General features: G+C 55.3%; 2 protein-coding genes across 2 annotated transcripts in view; both read left to right on the forward strand.

The window, feature by feature from the left end:
• SNTB2 (syntrophin beta 2) overlaps positions 1-6,871 on the forward strand; it is a 48,030-nt gene extending 41,159 nt beyond the window's left edge. Inside the window, exon 7 of the mRNA XM_074968978.1 lies at positions 485-6,871. Coding sequence (XP_074825079.1) covers positions 485-577 — 93 coding nt within the window. The 3' untranslated portion in view covers positions 578-6,871. The remainder of the gene's footprint in view (positions 1-484) is intronic.
• Positions 6,872-8,637: 1,766 nt separating this feature from the next.
• Positions 8,638-15,426, forward strand: VPS4A (vacuolar protein sorting 4 homolog A). Its single transcript, XM_074969225.1, has 11 exons — positions 8,638-8,745; positions 10,219-10,330; positions 10,813-10,960; positions 11,270-11,331; positions 11,718-11,837; positions 12,100-12,256; positions 12,519-12,667; positions 13,201-13,282; positions 13,611-13,830; positions 14,073-14,213; positions 15,098-15,426. Exons 1-11 carry the CDS (start codon positions 8,725-8,727, stop codon positions 15,197-15,199), a joined length of 1,314 nt encoding a protein of 437 aa, XP_074825326.1. The 5' UTR covers positions 8,638-8,724; the 3' UTR covers positions 15,200-15,426.
• The last annotated feature ends 367 nt before the right edge of the window (positions 15,427-15,793 follow it).

A 15,793-nucleotide genomic window follows, 5' to 3' on the forward strand; every position in this document is an offset into this window, starting at 1 on the left:
GGGTACCATTGGGCCAAAGGATCCCTGTCTGCTTAGACATACTGGGGGAGCCAGTCCTTCACAAACCATGCTGGTGGCTGATCATTACTGTGCAGACACGTCACTCCCAGATCCCAAGGGGCAGGTGGATTGGTAGTCTGTTGCTTGTTGAAACCAGACTGAGCAGTGCAGCCTCAATGGTGATTACAGGCCCTCTGTGCTTTGGGCCCAGCTTTTCCAACCCCTTGGGAATTGGGGGTGTGGGGATTGGCGGTTCCCAGGGGGCAAGCTCAGCTCAGGGTCTGCTCTTCCCTGCTGTGTGAGAAGCTCTTTGTAACCATTAGTCTCTATTGTTGAGTGGGAGCTGAACACCTTGCCAGTGAGCACCCAGGCTGCTGTCTCTGTCTTGGGGTGGTTTGCTTGCAATCTGTATAGTGTCTCTTCTGCTCCAAGGATAGCCCTGTGCTATGTGTGGGACTGACAGTCTCTTGTGCTTTCTCTCCAGACCCTGGACCTGCACTCCTGTCCCAAACCCATTGTTTTTGTGTTGCACACTTTCTTGTCAGCCAAAGTCACCCGTATGGGACTGCTTGTGTAAGAGGTGAAGGGTCCCAACAGTTCGGAACAACACATCTACTGTCCCAGCAGCAGAAAAGCACAAAAGACTCTAGTTTGTGGTGTCCTCCTGCAGTACCAGTGCCTTGACAAAGACTGACTCATGCCAGAACCATGACAGTGTGGAAGGAAGCTCCTGCCCTCCTTAGAGCCATAGCCAGAAATTCCAGCCTCTCCACAATCCCCTGGAATAACTGCTCTACCTGACTAGAAGATGCCTAGTAGGCTGCAGCTGGTAGCTGAATACTGAGATCTGAGGAGACACAGTTCTGGCATTCTCCCTTTCCAGCCACTTCCTGGCTGCTGGCAATTTCAGAGACTTTTCTTCCTGACACCCCTGGGATTCGATTGTCACCCTGAAGACTCGACGTAAAGCCGAGCATCCGGCACTCGTCTGCTGCAAGAAGAGAGCCGTTGTCATGGGGCTGTGAGCGGGGGAGCTGGTTAGGGTAGGAATTATAGCCAATCTGTATGAAGTCATTTTTATTGCTTACCAAATGTGCCTTCGGCGGAAGGTGGGTGGTGCTTTACTGGAGATGGGGATGAGGAGACTGGGAGTTCAGTGCTGTTCGCTCTGGAAGAGTGCTCCATGAGCCCCTGCTCTCAGCTCGTTTCAAGCTGCCCGGCCTCCCCTGGGGAGAAGTGAGTTATTACAAAGATGGACTTGCGGCTGTGTGGCAGCTCCCACAGGGTCGTGTAGGTGAGGCTGCGTTTGGTGAGGATTCCTCGTGGTGGGAGGGGGACTCTTCTGAGAGCTGGTGAATCCCTGCCTCTTCCTTTTGCAGTTGATAAATATTGGGGAACGGTATGCAGTACATAGCCCCTTCCCCTAGTCACTGAGTCAGAGGAGGGAACTCTGAAGGACTGATCCAGCTCCCTCTGTTGCCACAAAGCCACCTTCCCAGAGGTCCTTGGTAAGGAAGAGGCCTGCCCTTCTCACTAGCCAGTGGGTTTAGATCCCCTTGCTGAGTGGGATGGATAATCAGGGAGATTTCAGCCGCTTTTCTGACTTGCTTTGGGCACCTGGTAACATCCTGACTACAGAGCACTTAGATGGTGCTTTTCATTGATGCTTCTTACCGAGGCCCCTGATAGTCAAATGCGACAGGACAGATGCCACTTGGCTGGATCAGTGGCACAGAAAAGCCAGCTGGTTGCGTGTTCTGAAATGAGCTGGAATGCATAAAGCAGCTGATGCCCATATAGTGATGCACACAGCATCTGGGCCTGGTAACTTTCTTCTGAGACCCTAGCAGCACCCTCTCTCCTTTCCTGGTGCTGGGCTGCCTGTCTCCCTCAGCCTGTGCTAAGCCCATGTGCCCAGGTGTATGTGCTGCAGAGAGGTGGGTGACAGGGGCCTGTGACTTTGAAATACCTGGGAGACAAGGTCAGGGGACAGTATCTTTTATTGGACCTACTTCTGTCAGTGAGAGGGACCAGCTTTCAAGCCACACAGCTGTGTGAATGCTTGCAATACCTGTCGTTGGCACAGCCTATCCCATTCCTAAAGAAGCTCTTCTGAAGCATCTGCAGGGCTGAGGGGAGGCAGCTCATCCACCAGAGGCAGGGAAATTGCAGTGCTTCCTTCACTCTGGTGGCAGTATTTTAACACAGGGCTTTTGGAAGCCCCCTCCCAGCATATCACTGACCTCTTCCCAACAGGACTCAGGGCACCTGGCAATGCAGCCTGGCTCAAAACTCTGATAAACAGATTTCACTGCGTAACCCAGACCTTCAGCGAGGCCTGCACCCGCCAGCTCTCCTCCTAGATTCCTGTTTTCTCTCATGCTTGGGAAGAGCTGGGACACCCAGAGATGGGGGGCAGGGATTCCAGGAGCTCCACTGTATGCACACGACAGGTGGCTTGGACCGTCCTTTGAGGCTCTGCCTGCTTCCTTGGAGCTTCTCTAGCGCTCACGGTTGTGAGCATTCGATTCCCAGTGTAGGTTGCTCAGGATTAACTCCTGGGATTCAGCTTGTCAAGTTACCAGTGTGCTGAGCTCTCCGAGACTGGCCAGAGCCTTGTGGGACACTCACTCCATCTGCAGGCCGGTACGGTAGCCCTTCTACAGCCCATCTCCTTAGTGGCACAGATCAACTGCTTGACTTAGGATGAGAATTCACAGCACAAACATTTGAAGATGAACCCGAGAGGATGCCGCCTCAAGCCCGGCCTTCCCCAGAACGGGCTCGCAGTATGTGAAGCAGTGATCCTGGAGGGCACGCTTCCTTTAAGTGAGGGGTGAAGCAAAGCTGATTTGCCCAGATTGTCCTGCCAGTGCAGCAGCCTGCTGAAACCCTAGGGAGGGAGTGTTGTTCACAGGCCCCTCACAACCACGTGGCCTATGCCCGATGCCTAGCAGCTCATTTCCAAATGCTGTTTTAGGAACCAACAAAAAACAATTCATTTGAAACATGTTTGTTTAAACAACAAATCATGCCAGGTTATAAAATACTTAGAATAGTGTCTTAGCTGATTGGAGTTTATGGAGTGAATATTAGGTTAATATAAAGTGTGAGTTCCCGCACAGTTCTGGTTTGGATAGGTTTGTGTTCACCCAACAGACTGTTATCCGTTCTGTGGACCAATCTGAAGAGCTGTCATTTCCACGCAAGGCCGTTAAGCTCTTCAATATATTTTAGCTGCTCTTAAAGTGGATATTTTAGCTCTAGTATGGTTGGGGTTTGTCCCATCAGTACAGTGAGTGCTGGAAAGCACAGAGTCTGCATGCTGAAAAATCTACTGCAGGGACAGTAGACCGAAGCCTCAGTTTCTTAGCCAACCCATAAAGAAATACTCAACTCCACAAGGTGATGAAGCTGTTACCATGTTAGACTACTTTCTTATCTAAATGTCCTGGTTTTTTTAATCTGCAGCTTCACCACACTGGTGGCTGTAAAGCATCTAGAATATTTTTACAGTTAGAGGCTAGGCCAGTTTGGTCTCTTACCAAAAGCCACAAGTCAACTTAAATTGGAATTCTGGACAAGGTCCCTCCTTCTCCCAGGAAAACATGGCTTGCTAGGAACCAGTTTCCGAGGGTAAAGGTGGGGTCCATCAGCAGGGGAACATTCACCCCTGTTGTATAATTACTGGAAGTGTGAGAAGTGTCAGTATATCACATAAAATGGGACAGCCTCCCCCTTCTCCCCATATTATTCCTTTGTTCTGCAAATTACCTAATAAGCTGCTATGCAAATTCTGCTGTGCCCTGGCTGGTTTCAAGGGCTTAGCTATCCCTGAGAATTTCAGGGAAGGACTTATAGACTTTCTCTGCTTTTTTATTTTGCTCTGACACTTAAGGTTGAGTGGTTGCTATTTTAAGCTCTGGTGGTAGTCACTGATTGTCAGTACTGCTCATGATCTGTGCAAAACTTCAGTGTAAATGCCTTGCTGCCAGTGGGGTGAACTCTTCCCAAATTGCCTCTCACTAGCAAAGCTCTGGTTGAGGTGGCAACTGAAATGTCCAGAGTAGACGCCAAATCAAATTGCACGTGATGGACGCTTGGCTTAACAGGAGGTGGGAGGTTATTTTCACTCATTTCGATTGGATTTCGATTTTTGTGGGAGGTGGGGGAGTACTTAGTACCTGCCTTGTCATAACCGCCCACTACAGGCTGAGTTGGTGCCCTTGTGCACAGCCAGCTGGAGTGAAGTACAGTATGGTCTGTCTTCCCCTTTGTATCGGACATGGTATAGTTAATGTACAGAAAGGCTCGTGCTGCCAGCCTGGAACTCTCTCCCAACAGACCCAGGTTCCTTCCCAGGCTTCGCTGTGTTAGGAATTACATTCTGTCATGTTTAAGCAATCACTTTGAGCCTTTTGCCACAAAGCCTGAATTCGATCCTGACTTGCTTCACCAGAGAAGCCCCTGAGATCTCTCAGCCTAGTCCCCAGAGAACATGTGTCCAAACCAGACCCATCTTCTCATTCGCGTGAGCATCAGTGTCCACTGAAAGGAAGCTCAGGTCTGTTGCGGATCAGAGGTACTTGGGGAAACTTGCCAGTTGCACTTGGCCTAGTTCTCCCCAGGGCTGTCTTTCATTCATGCCAAATATCTGCCCTGTTACAGAATGCTGCATGCCCATCTGGAATGCTGTGAGCTGTCGCTTACTCTGGAATCTCAGGTCCTCTTAGCTTTTAAGGTTTTTAATGTTTTAACTTGGTATTAAAAGCCTGTTCTGCAGACTGAATTTCTAATGCTCAAGCCCCCACTGTGTCCCAGCTCCTCCCCAGCAGCGTTGAGTTACCAGATTTATCTGCAGTGGGCATCCACTGTGTGCCTCAACTGGCCTCATTTGTTTCTGGTGGCAGCAGACTCCCCTCTTCCCAGAGCCTGTGTAGAGACATGGAGAAATGTACAGACTCCTGGGAGCTTGCCCTGTCTGTTCCCTGTAAGTGAGGGAAAGGGCTCCAGAATGTCTGCAAGAGACTCTGCTCCTGCCCCGTCTCAAATCTATGCAAACCTCTGGATTTTGAGTGAGGCGGTGTGTTGGAAAGCTAGAAAATGCCCCATGCCTCGGCAGCTGGAGAGCTCTGTTACAGCGTTCCATATGGAAGCTACACTACTGAGAGGCATCCCAGGTTATCCTTGGAAACCAGAGGGAGGAGAGGGGAATATCTATGCTGAGCTTGTTTTCTATCCAGAATAAGAGCAGGCAAGTGTCTTAAATATGGCCGTCAGCCTGGATGGCAATATGGTGGTGTGTAATTAAACTAGTGAATGGTGCTTGCAAAACCTTACACAAACTGTGTAGACTTTAAAATGGAATGGAATGGAATTTAGACTGGTCAAAGTCCCTTCTCGTCAATCAATTCCTCCTACCAACTCCTCTTCAAACAGCACTTGTGGGATTGACTCCCAGAGTTAATACTCTGCAAAATCTTTGCAGATTCTTGTGCTTTTCCCAATACAGCATTTCTATTCCTGTGGCTGATCCACACAACTGAGAGCAGATATTGCATGCAGGACTTAGTTTGTAATGAAAGAGGTGCCAGGGCTCAAGCTATTTTTTTACTTTCATAACTGATGCACCAAGCCCGGAAGTGCTGGGGCTCAGCCCTGGCAAAAACTAAGCACTGATCACATGTAGAAACCATGCCACGCTTTCCTTTAAAAGGAGGCCGGTAGCCTCTTCGCATTAGATAATAAGCAATGAAGAAAACGGATGTGAAACTAGTAAAAGCAAATGTTCTTTGAGTCTGGCTGTGGATCCTCCTCCAGATGTGCATGTGCTTCATGGGATCCACATGTACAGAGCATCTTGAAGCACCATGGTTGGTGTAAGGCTAAGTAACCGTTCTCTACAGCCAGCCCACCTCTGCCTTTGCCTTTATGCTGCCAGGATTTTGCTACATGAGTTAATTCTGTTTCTGCTGCTGATCTTACAGTATCCTGGCCTGCAATATAATACATTAAAACATTGATTTCACTTTCATGTTCTAGAATTTGGGGGAACTACAGGGCTAGTTCTACCTGGTTTTAAAATAAATTAATTTGCAGTGACATCTCTTCTCTGCCAAAGAAAATTAAAAAAAAAAAAAAAATCCTTTGGCACATCAGTGTTTGTGGAGCTCCATTTTCCTTGTAGCATATCTGCCTGTCTGGGATCAGCCAGTGTTGGGGATCTCACTACAGTGTATTAGTGTTAAGTTTACAATTTGGGTAAATAGAGCATTACAAGGCCCAGGTGCAAAAGACAAAAACCCTGTAAGTGTAACTGGCCCCAGGTCATCTGAAGAATAAATTGCACAAAACCACTACAAATAAACTGTTTTTTAACCTGTGCAAACTCTATGCCATTTGATATGGTCAAGGCACAGACTGTAACACTCCCATAGAAAAACTAAAATAACATGCAATCATTTCTATTTTTGTATTCTTTGTAGTTCACTATTTATACGATTCTTCCTTTTTTGAGGTTTTTAATCTCACGCTTTTGGAACTTCCAAGTTACCAAATCCAAATAACCCAATGGTGAAAAGCAGGGGAGTTTGTGTATTCTACAATCACATTAAAGCTTTATGTGTATTCTATAAATATAGATGCATAGACAACCTATTGTCCCTTGAGTTGCATGTTAACTGTATAGTATTGTACATTACAATGAAAATGTAACTTAAGGGCAAGTGTAACTTTTATACTGTAAATAACAATAAAGGCTTTTATGCTTTTAGATTTTTATGTTGCTTTTTCTCTATGGAACATGTTTTGTCTGGGATATGAGATGCTGTTTTGCCAGTCAAGATGGAAAACATTACTCCCTACCCTCCTCTGCCACAAGGTTAGGGGAGCAAACAAAAAAAAACCCAAAACACCAAGCAATGCAGTTGTGCAGCACTCCTGGAAGCTGGCAGCCAGGGAGACCACCTGATCCTAGAACAAGAGACTCTGCTTTTCCTGCCACACACGGTTCTGTGTTGGAGGGGCAGGTAGGGGGCTTGGCAGAACCCCCAGGACAACAGTGGATGTGTGGTGTTCATGCCCCATGGAGATTCATGAGGCAATTCACCCATTTGAGACATGGGCTCTCTGCCGGCTCAGAGAACTGTCCCTGCATCAGTTACATCAAGCTTTTCTTCTCCCCCATGAGGGCAAGAAAGTGTGTGTTTTTTGTTTTTTGTTAAAGCTGAAATTCTCACATAAGCACATGATTGGAGGAGCTGGGATCTTAGGTATTGGCCTACAGAACCTATGCCTTAAAGCAGCCCTGGATGAATGGGGCTGCGTTGAGAGGCCCATGGCCCAATAAGCATCTGTTTGTTGCTGTGATGTACCAGGTGGCAAGAAATCTCACCCAGACAACGCAGTATTCAGAAAAGTTTTAGGGTTTAACAATGGAAGAGTCTGCCTACCATGGAAAGGCCTGCGTGTACAGACAATCACCTGGGACCAGGCAAGTTTCACCCACTGAAGGCGGGGCAGTTCTGTCTCTGGGAAAAGGAAAGGTAAGGCACTGTGGTGTCCATTAGATTCTACATGGTTATTAAAGCCCCAAGACTGAGTGTGAATGGATGTATGCATTCTAGCGGCCAGATGCCAAAGTGGGGGTAGCACCGTCCATTAGAGGGGGCTCTCCTGGTTCAAGGCAGATAGCGATGAGGAGGTAACAATGCCACTTTAGACACAGGAGTGCAAAGCCTGGGATTCTTTGTGTCAGCAAAGAGGCTGGTAACCACCCTCCCCGCGCAGGGACCTGCCAAGGAAAAACCGTGGCTCAGTGATCTCTTCTCCAGAGACGATGCTGTCTCCTAAAGCGCTGTGTAGCAGAGGAAGCTGTAACAACCCCCCCGGCGGAAAACAAAAGTTAGGCTCGATGTATGAGCCGGGAGGGAGACTAGCCCCCGGACCAAACGCCCTAGGGAAGCAGTGCGTTCTCCATCTCCAGCCTCCGCCAGGCCGACTTTCTGGGGGAGGCTTTAGCCAGCCGCAAGTTACTGGGCTCAGCACAGGGGTAACTGGGTGTGAACGTGACTCGCCCCCCATAACGCAGGAGAGCAGAGGAGATGAGCTAATGGCCCCTTTAGACTGAAACTCTGGGAGAGGCTAGGGGAAGGCGGGGGGCTGTGTCCATCCCTTGGGGGGGGCTTTGTGCGGGGGGGCTGTGTCCATCCCTTGGGGGGGTTCTGTGCGGGGGGGGCTGTGTCCATCCCTTAGGGGGGGGCTTTGTGCGGGGGGGCTGTGTCCATCCCTTGGGGGGGGCTTTGTGCGGGGGGGGCTGTGTCCATCTCTCGGGGGGGGGGCGGGGATGAGGGGGTCATAGGCACCTACAGAAAACAAAGCCCTGCAGAGCGTGACTGGGCCCGACTCTGGGGGGCGAGGGGCGGTGTGCGGGTGTCTCCCTGCTGGGGGAGGGGGTGCGGTGTCTGTTTGGAGGGGGGCAGGCTTTGGGGTGCCAGCGGCGGGGGGGCGCTCGGAGGGGCGGGGCCCCGCCCGGCGCTCGCTGCAGTTCCCGGCGCGGCCTGCAGGGGGCCCCGCCGCTCTCGCTCCCCGCGTCGCAGCTGCGCGGCCGGTGGGTCCCGGTTCGGTGCCGCCGCCGCCGCCTCCCGCCCGCCCCGGGGCCGCCCGCCGGAGCCGGATCCAGGCCGCTCGCAGCGCCCCGGGGACTCGGGCGGCACCGGCGATGAAATGACCACGTCAACCCTGCAGGTAGCGGGCGGCGGGGAGCCGGGCCCGGCCATCGCGGCCCCCGCGTCGTGTCCAGGCCGCGCCTTGCGGGGAGGCCCCGGCCCGGCCCGGCCCGGCCCGGCTGCGGGGAGGCCCCGGGAGCCTCGACCGGGCCCCGGCCCGCCCTGTGCCGCCTCCCCAGCCCGGCCGCCCCCCCCGGCCCGCCTCCCCCGAGCCCCGCCCTTTCCCGGCGCGCCCCCGGCCCCCCGCTGCCCGTGTCGGCCGGCCCGCGGGTTCCTCACGTGGCAGAACCTGTGGCTCCTGGGGGCTGGCTCCCCCCGCTCTGTGGGCCTGGGGCCCGGGGGGGCCGCCGAGGGGTCCTGCCCCCGGGACGCGGCAGCCCCCGGGGCCGTGGGTGGGGTGCGGGCTGCGGGGGGCTTTTCCGGCTCCGAGGTGGGCCGCGGGCAGATGCCCCTGGCCGGCACCCGTGGGGCTTGGGCACGCCGGGGCAGGGCAGCGCCCGGCAGCAGCATTGCGTGCGGACTGGCCCTGGGTAAGGTGCCCCGGGACCGGGCCCGGCGCCGGGGCCCTTTCGCAGCCGCGCCCCGGTGTGGCGTTGGCCCTGCTGGGACCTGGCAGCGGGTCTCTCTCCCGGCGCACGGTGCCCCTCCGCGGAGCCGCCTGGCCACCTGCTCTGGGGCCCGCCAGCCTCTCCCAGCGCCCGGGGGCGCAGTGTTGGCGCCGCGCCCTGGAGAGAAGGGGCTGTAGGCAGGGGCTGTTTCTTCAGCTTCCCCCAGAGCGGGTGCCCAGCCCCTGGCCTTCTGGGGTGACTCTTGCTGACTGAGCGCTCTGCCTGTGGGCAGTGGGAGGTCTGTGCCCCGTGTTTGTATCATGTGTGAGTTGGGCTGTTTCTTTCTTTCTTTTCTACCAAAACGCTTGGACCAGGACAACCCTATAGTGAGGTGAAGGTGCCTGTTACCAGACAGCGTATCCCCCTTCCTGTACGAGCATGGCTATGGTATAAATACATTTATACCAGGGTAACTGTCCACAGAAGGGAGCTGTCTTGCTTTCACTAAACAGGGGTGCTACAACTTCTGTATGTGGACAGGGCTTTCCTTGCAAGGCCCCCAGGGGTGCCTCTCTTTCTCCTTCCCTTGCTCAGTGGCGGTGGCATTGGTTAAAGGTCCCAGTGGCACAGGAGCTGCCTCCTTGTGCTGCCCTGCCCTGGCAAATGGAGATAGGGTCTGGGCTTGGTTTTTGCTCTCTGAAATCGGTGGCTTTGTCCAGCCCAGGAGCTGCTTGTGAGTTTTGTCTGCTGTGTGTGAGCAGAAGGCTCATGTGAGAAAGAGGAGATGACTCTAGGTGCCAGGAGCTTTTGGGCACAGCTGCTGCTTCTCGGAGGTGTGCAAAAACCCATTACCTCTGTGGGAAACTCTTTATTCTTTCACTGATAGCTCCTTCTCCTGTGCCCTGGGGCAGCTGTGTCATTGGAGCGGTGTTCTCTCCTTGCAGAAAGCCATTGATCTGGTAACAAAAGCGACTGAGGAGGATAAGGCCAAGAACTATGAGGAGGCTCTGCGGCTGTACCAGCATGCAGTGGAGTACTTTCTACATGCCATCAAATGTGAGTCTGGCTCGTCTCTCCTGCATTGCTGGCCTGGCCAGCCTGTGCAAGATCTTTCCCTCGCTATTCCTCTTGGGATCCTTCTTCCCATTTCCCCCTGCTGGGAGTCAGGCCTGCCCAGAATAGCGCATCCCCAAAGAGATCACCCTGCACCTGTTGCAGAGCCAGATGGCCGGCTGAGAGTTCCCACGAGCGCATGCGTTCTCTGGGGAATGATCTAACTGTAGAGCTGGGCTCAGAAACCCTGAAGTTGCGGGATTATCCAAAGGGAGGTGGGGCTTCCCCTGGCTGCGTCTGTCTCTAGGGGCAGCTTCTCTTGGTGGATTCTCTCCAGCTGCCCACATGGTGGGAGCTGGTGGTGTCTCATGGCCCCGAAGAGAGCTCTTCTTCCCATTGCTGGTCCTAAACTGGTGGGGGCTGTAGGGCTCTCCTCACTCCGTGCCCATGGAGAGCTGCTCACTGTGTCTTGGGTGCCCTGACAGATGAGGCTCACAGTGACAAGGCGAAGGAGAGCATCCGAGCGAAGTGCATGCAGTACCTGGACCGGGCAGAGAAGCTGAAGGATTATCTACGCAACAAAGACAAACAAAGCAAGAAGCCTGTCAAAGAGTCTCCAAATGATAGCAAGGGGTATGTGTGCAGTCTCCATTGCACCCCCTAAACATGCTCATGCCCTGTAACAATGGGAGAGGCCAGCCCCAGGCCCCTGGGTGCCCCCTCTTCTCCTGGGAGTGACTGGCAGTGGGTTTCAAACCAGCACTTCTCCCTCTCCACACTGTGTAGTTTGTGAGTGAGCGTTGGGGTCTCCTGTTGGGGCTGGCAAGAGCCAGCACTCTGAGGCTTCGACCCTTCTGGCGCAGCCGGGCCAGATCCTCACTTCCCCCCAATAGCGGGACCTGGGGCTTCGCTGGCCTTACCATGACTACATCCTCTCCACAGGAGCGACAGTGACAGCGAGGGCGAGAATCCGGAGAAGAAGAAGCTGCAGGAGCAGCTGATGGGTAAGAGGCCTGAACGCAGAGTCCAGCGCGGGGGCTGAGAGCACGGCATTGCGCTGCAAGGCCTGCTGGTGGAGTTCCTGACCTGGGAAGCAGCTGGCGCATGCTGCTTGGTGCAGGGTCTGTGGGGCTATAGATGAGCCACTCCTGGCGCAGGATGAGGGGCTGCAGGGCCGCCTCCTCCTCTAACTCTGTGGCCGCTGGGCAGCACTGGAGACTCCTCGTGAGCCCTAGCGAAAAGGAGATGTCCCTCATGCGTGATGACAGCCTGGCTGGGGCGGATGGAGTTTGGCAGCTGGCGCTGTGGGGGGAGGGAGGCTCAGGCGAGCCCCTAGGCGGGAGTGCTGTCGTCTCTTGTCCCGCTAGGGAGAGCTGCCTTCCTCTTGCAGGTGCCATTGTGATGGAGAAGCCCAACGTGCGGTGGAACGATGTGGCTGGCCTGGAGGGCGCCAAGGAGGCTCTGAAGGAGGCTGTGATTTTACCCATTAAATTCCCCCACTTATTCACAGGTGAGGGTTGCTGCGGTAGCTCTCGGGGGTGAGGCTGGGGCAGGGCGGATTGGCTGCTGCTCCCTCCGAGAGGGACCGTGGCCCCTGTGGTACCAGTTCTGGTGCCATGCGGAGACTACGCCCTGGGATCTGGAGTACTACGGGCCCCAGCCTGAGCAGAGCCCAGAAACTTCCTTGGCCAACAGCCCTAGCGGAGCCCTGAGCAGCGAGGTGCGTGTGAACGGGCCAGCTCTGCCCCTGCTCAGTGTGTGCTGTGTTGCAGGTAAGCGCACCCCATGGCGTGGGATTCTGCTCTTTGGGCCCCCTGGCACGGGGAAGTCGTACCTGGCCAAGGCCGTGGCAACCGAGGCCAACAACTCCACATTCTTCTCCGTGTCATCCTCGGACCTGATGTCGAAGTGGCTGGGAGAGAGCGAGAAGTAAGTTAGCAGCTGGACTGCGCTGCTCAGAGGCTGCCACGCCTGTCACAGGCACTAGCGTGTCTCCCGAGGAAAGTGACTCCAGATGCAGTGGGGTAAATGAGAACAAGCTAAGCAGTGACAGTGGGGGGAGCTCCCTGCCTGCAGCCCGAGGGTGCTGCTCCTCGCTCCCCCGCTCAGGGGGCGTGTGTGGGTTGCAGGGTCAGGGCTGGAGGGGAGGCTGCCTGTCTGTTAGTGCTGACCCCAGGTCTTTCTGCCCCAGGCTGGTGAAGAATCTCTTTGAGCTGGCAAGGCAGCACAAACCCTCCATCATCTTCATCGACGAGGTGGACTCTCTGTGCGGCTCCCGCAATGAGAATGAGAGCGAGGCTGGCCGCAGGATCAAGACGGAGTTCCTGGTGCAGATGCAGGGTGGGTGGGGCCTTGGCTCGGTGCGAGTTAGCTCCGGCCCCCCAGAATTCACCCCTTCCTCGGCCCCGGCTGGCACTCACTGTGGGGCTGGCTGGCTCAGATGGTGCCATAGCAGCCCTGGAGAAGTGAAGAACGAGGAGCTGCTCTAGTCCTCAGCCTGCTCGTTCCCTTTGCCGAGGGCAGCCTTGATGGGTGCTTGGGCAAAGGGTGTGTCTTGGACTGGCAGCTGGCTGACTTGGCAGTAATGGGTTTGCAATGGTGCTGGGCCCAGACTCAGAAGTGGCTCCACCCACACTCTGTCTCTTCCTCCTGTGGTCCCATCTGCTGTCCTCTGCCCCCTCCACCCTGTGGGAGTGGTGGGCGGGGCCTCAGGGGACAGAGCAGAGCGTGGGGATGGGACCATGGTCCAGGCTCCGGGGCCCACAGGTGATTAATCCGGCCCTGACTGTCACCCTCCAGCCGTGGCACTCTTCCGGCCCCTCCGAGGAGTCAGTCCTGCCTGCTCCCTGATCGCTGTTTCTTCTTCCTGGTAGGTGTTGGTAATAACAATGACGGGACCCTGGTCCTCGGTGCCACAAATATCCCCTGGGTCTTAGACTCGGCCATTAGGAGAAGGTGAGTGGGAACTATTGGAAACCAGCAGCCAGAGCTGCTCTCCTGTGCCTGGCTCAGGGCAGCCACACTGAATGTGCCAGGAGCCACTGCCCCCCTCTGGAAGTGGCCCAGAGAACACAGTGTGGCCTGCCCCAGGGCAGGCTTAGGTCTGTCACCAACATTACTGAGTGCCTCAGCGCTCCCCAGCCCCACCCAACAGCCCAGGCCCCTCCCTCCCCCTGCCTGCAGCTCTTACTGGAACCTGTCAGTGCTGCGGTGATCTGCACCGCACGCTGCTGGCAGGAACGAGGGCGGCCGCTCACCTGCTCTGCCCACTGTCGGTGCCTAGGTTTGAGAAGCGCATCTACATCCCGTTGCCGGAGGAGGCAGCCCGAGCCCAGATGTTCAGGCTGCACCTGGGAAACACACCACACCACCTGACAGAGGCCAACATCCACGAGCTGGCCAGGAAGACGGATGGCTACTCAGGAGCCGACATCAGCATCATCGTGCGTGACGCCCTCATGCAGCCAGTCCGCAAAGTGCAGTCGGCCACGCACTTCAAGAAGGTGAGAGCAGGTGTGCGGGACCTGCCGCTCCCCTAGGGCTCCAACACCCAAGTCTGGGGCCGCTGGCCTGCAAGGGAGGGGGCTCCATGGCCACCCGGGTGTGCACTGCACCCTCACACTGAGATCCTTCCTGAGTCCCCCAGGCCAGCCTCAGAGGGCCCTGGCAGAGGCCCCCGTGGGTGGTAGGGGAGCCAGCCCTGGCATCTGCCCTCTCAGTGCACCTCCTCTCTGGCGTGCTGCAGATGCGAGGCCCGTCTCGAACCAATCCCAGCATAACCGTAGATGACCTCCTGACCCCATGCTCGCCTGGAGACCCTGGGGCCATTGAGATGACTTGGATGGAGGTGCCTAGTGACAAGCTGCTGGAGCCAGTGATCTGCATGGTAAGTAATTCGTTAGGAACGGACATGCTGGGCCGGAGGGTGGCTGGGATGAGAGCGACTGTCACTTGGCCAGTGACACAAGTCAGCGTGCAATACCCCTCAGGCCAGCAGAGCCCTTGCTGGTGCAAACAGCCTCACTCTGCCCTCCCACTTTCCTGCTGGGCTGGGGGAAGAGGTGCTATCCTGGTCAAAGTCACTGTCCCAGAGTAGCTGGATGTTCCTGGTGAAATGATCAGCGTAAAATATTCACCTTGTCGTCATTAGGCTTCAGAGTCAACCCACGTAGCTGAAAGGGTCAGTGGGCATCCCTGAGCGATTGCTTGTTCCTTCTGCCTGCAGCCTTCCTGCAACTGTCCCATCTGGAATGCTTGGCTGAGAGCCCCGGGCCTTTCTCCCTGACTGTTCTATTGTGCTGAGAGCTGGGGCAGCAGAGTGGCCAGGGCAGCAGTGTCATGTGCTGGAGTGGGGAGGGCAGGGGAACCCACAGAGCAGACATGGGCTCCTCGTGATTTATGCCTGCTGGAAGAGGAAAGCGTCGTCCTCCACCTGTGACCCCTAGGAGGTCAGTAAGCATGGCCGTCCCAAGGGACAGACTGGAGAATGCACAGAGCTGGAGGTCAGACCAGGAACAGCATCGAACCTGAGTCCTGGCTCCCAGGCCTCCGTTCCACGCACCTGCCCTGGGGGACCCTCTAGGGACATGCCTGTTGTTCAGGACAGAAAGGTACTAGCTCCACTGCCTTGGCTAGGGCTAGGGTGTTTAGACCTGGGATTCTCCCCCACAACCAGAAACTTGGGTAGGATTTCAGAGGGTGTCCAGGTAAAAGCAATGCAGACTCTGATGTTGCACTTCGGCCTCAGTTGCTCTCTCCCCTTGTTTGCAGTCAGACATGCTGCGCTCGCTGGCCACCACCCGCCCCACCGTGAACGCCGAGGACCTCTTGAAGGTGAAGAAATTCTCAGAGGACTTTGGACAGGAAGGTTAAAAGCTTCTGCCATGGGGCGTGTGGGGGTGGCTGGGCTGGCAGGGCACCCCTTGCAGCAGCAGTGTTTGCGCTTGCAAAGCCCTTGTGCTGGCAGGCGGACGGTGCCAAGGGGAGGCTAATGTTCAGCTCCTACAAACCCACCTCTCTGTGGGCCCCCAGCTGGCACGTTATGCAGCAGAACTGCCCTGCCAGCCTATGGAAAGGGCTGAGCAGAGCCCAGGGGCCACCCAGCGCCCCCCCCCCCCCGACCCTCCTTCCCGCTTTTTTCTTTTTTTTTTTAAATTTTTTTAAATTAATGCTGCTTGTTTTGTCTTGTTTATACAAAAATAAAAACGATCCAAAAGCTTCGCCAGCCGAAACAGGACTTTCCTGGGGCAGCTGAGCCCACATGATGATGCACTGATCGCACTGACCAAGAGGCCAGCCGTGCAGGGTGTAACCCTCCTCTGCCTCAAAGAGCAGAAGGACTAAAGCCCCTGGGCTAGGCCCCATGTGCCAGGCTCCCCGCACTGAAATGGCCCCACGCTGAAGCAGTGCTGAGGCACCCTCCCGTTACCCAGCCTGTTATGTTGCGAGCAGGAAATGGATCTGGAT

This window comes from Natator depressus, chromosome 12 (assembly GCF_965152275.1).
Source record: "Natator depressus isolate rNatDep1 chromosome 12, rNatDep2.hap1, whole genome shotgun sequence".
In the NCBI taxonomy this organism is placed as follows: domain Eukaryota; kingdom Metazoa; phylum Chordata; order Testudines; family Cheloniidae; genus Natator; species Natator depressus.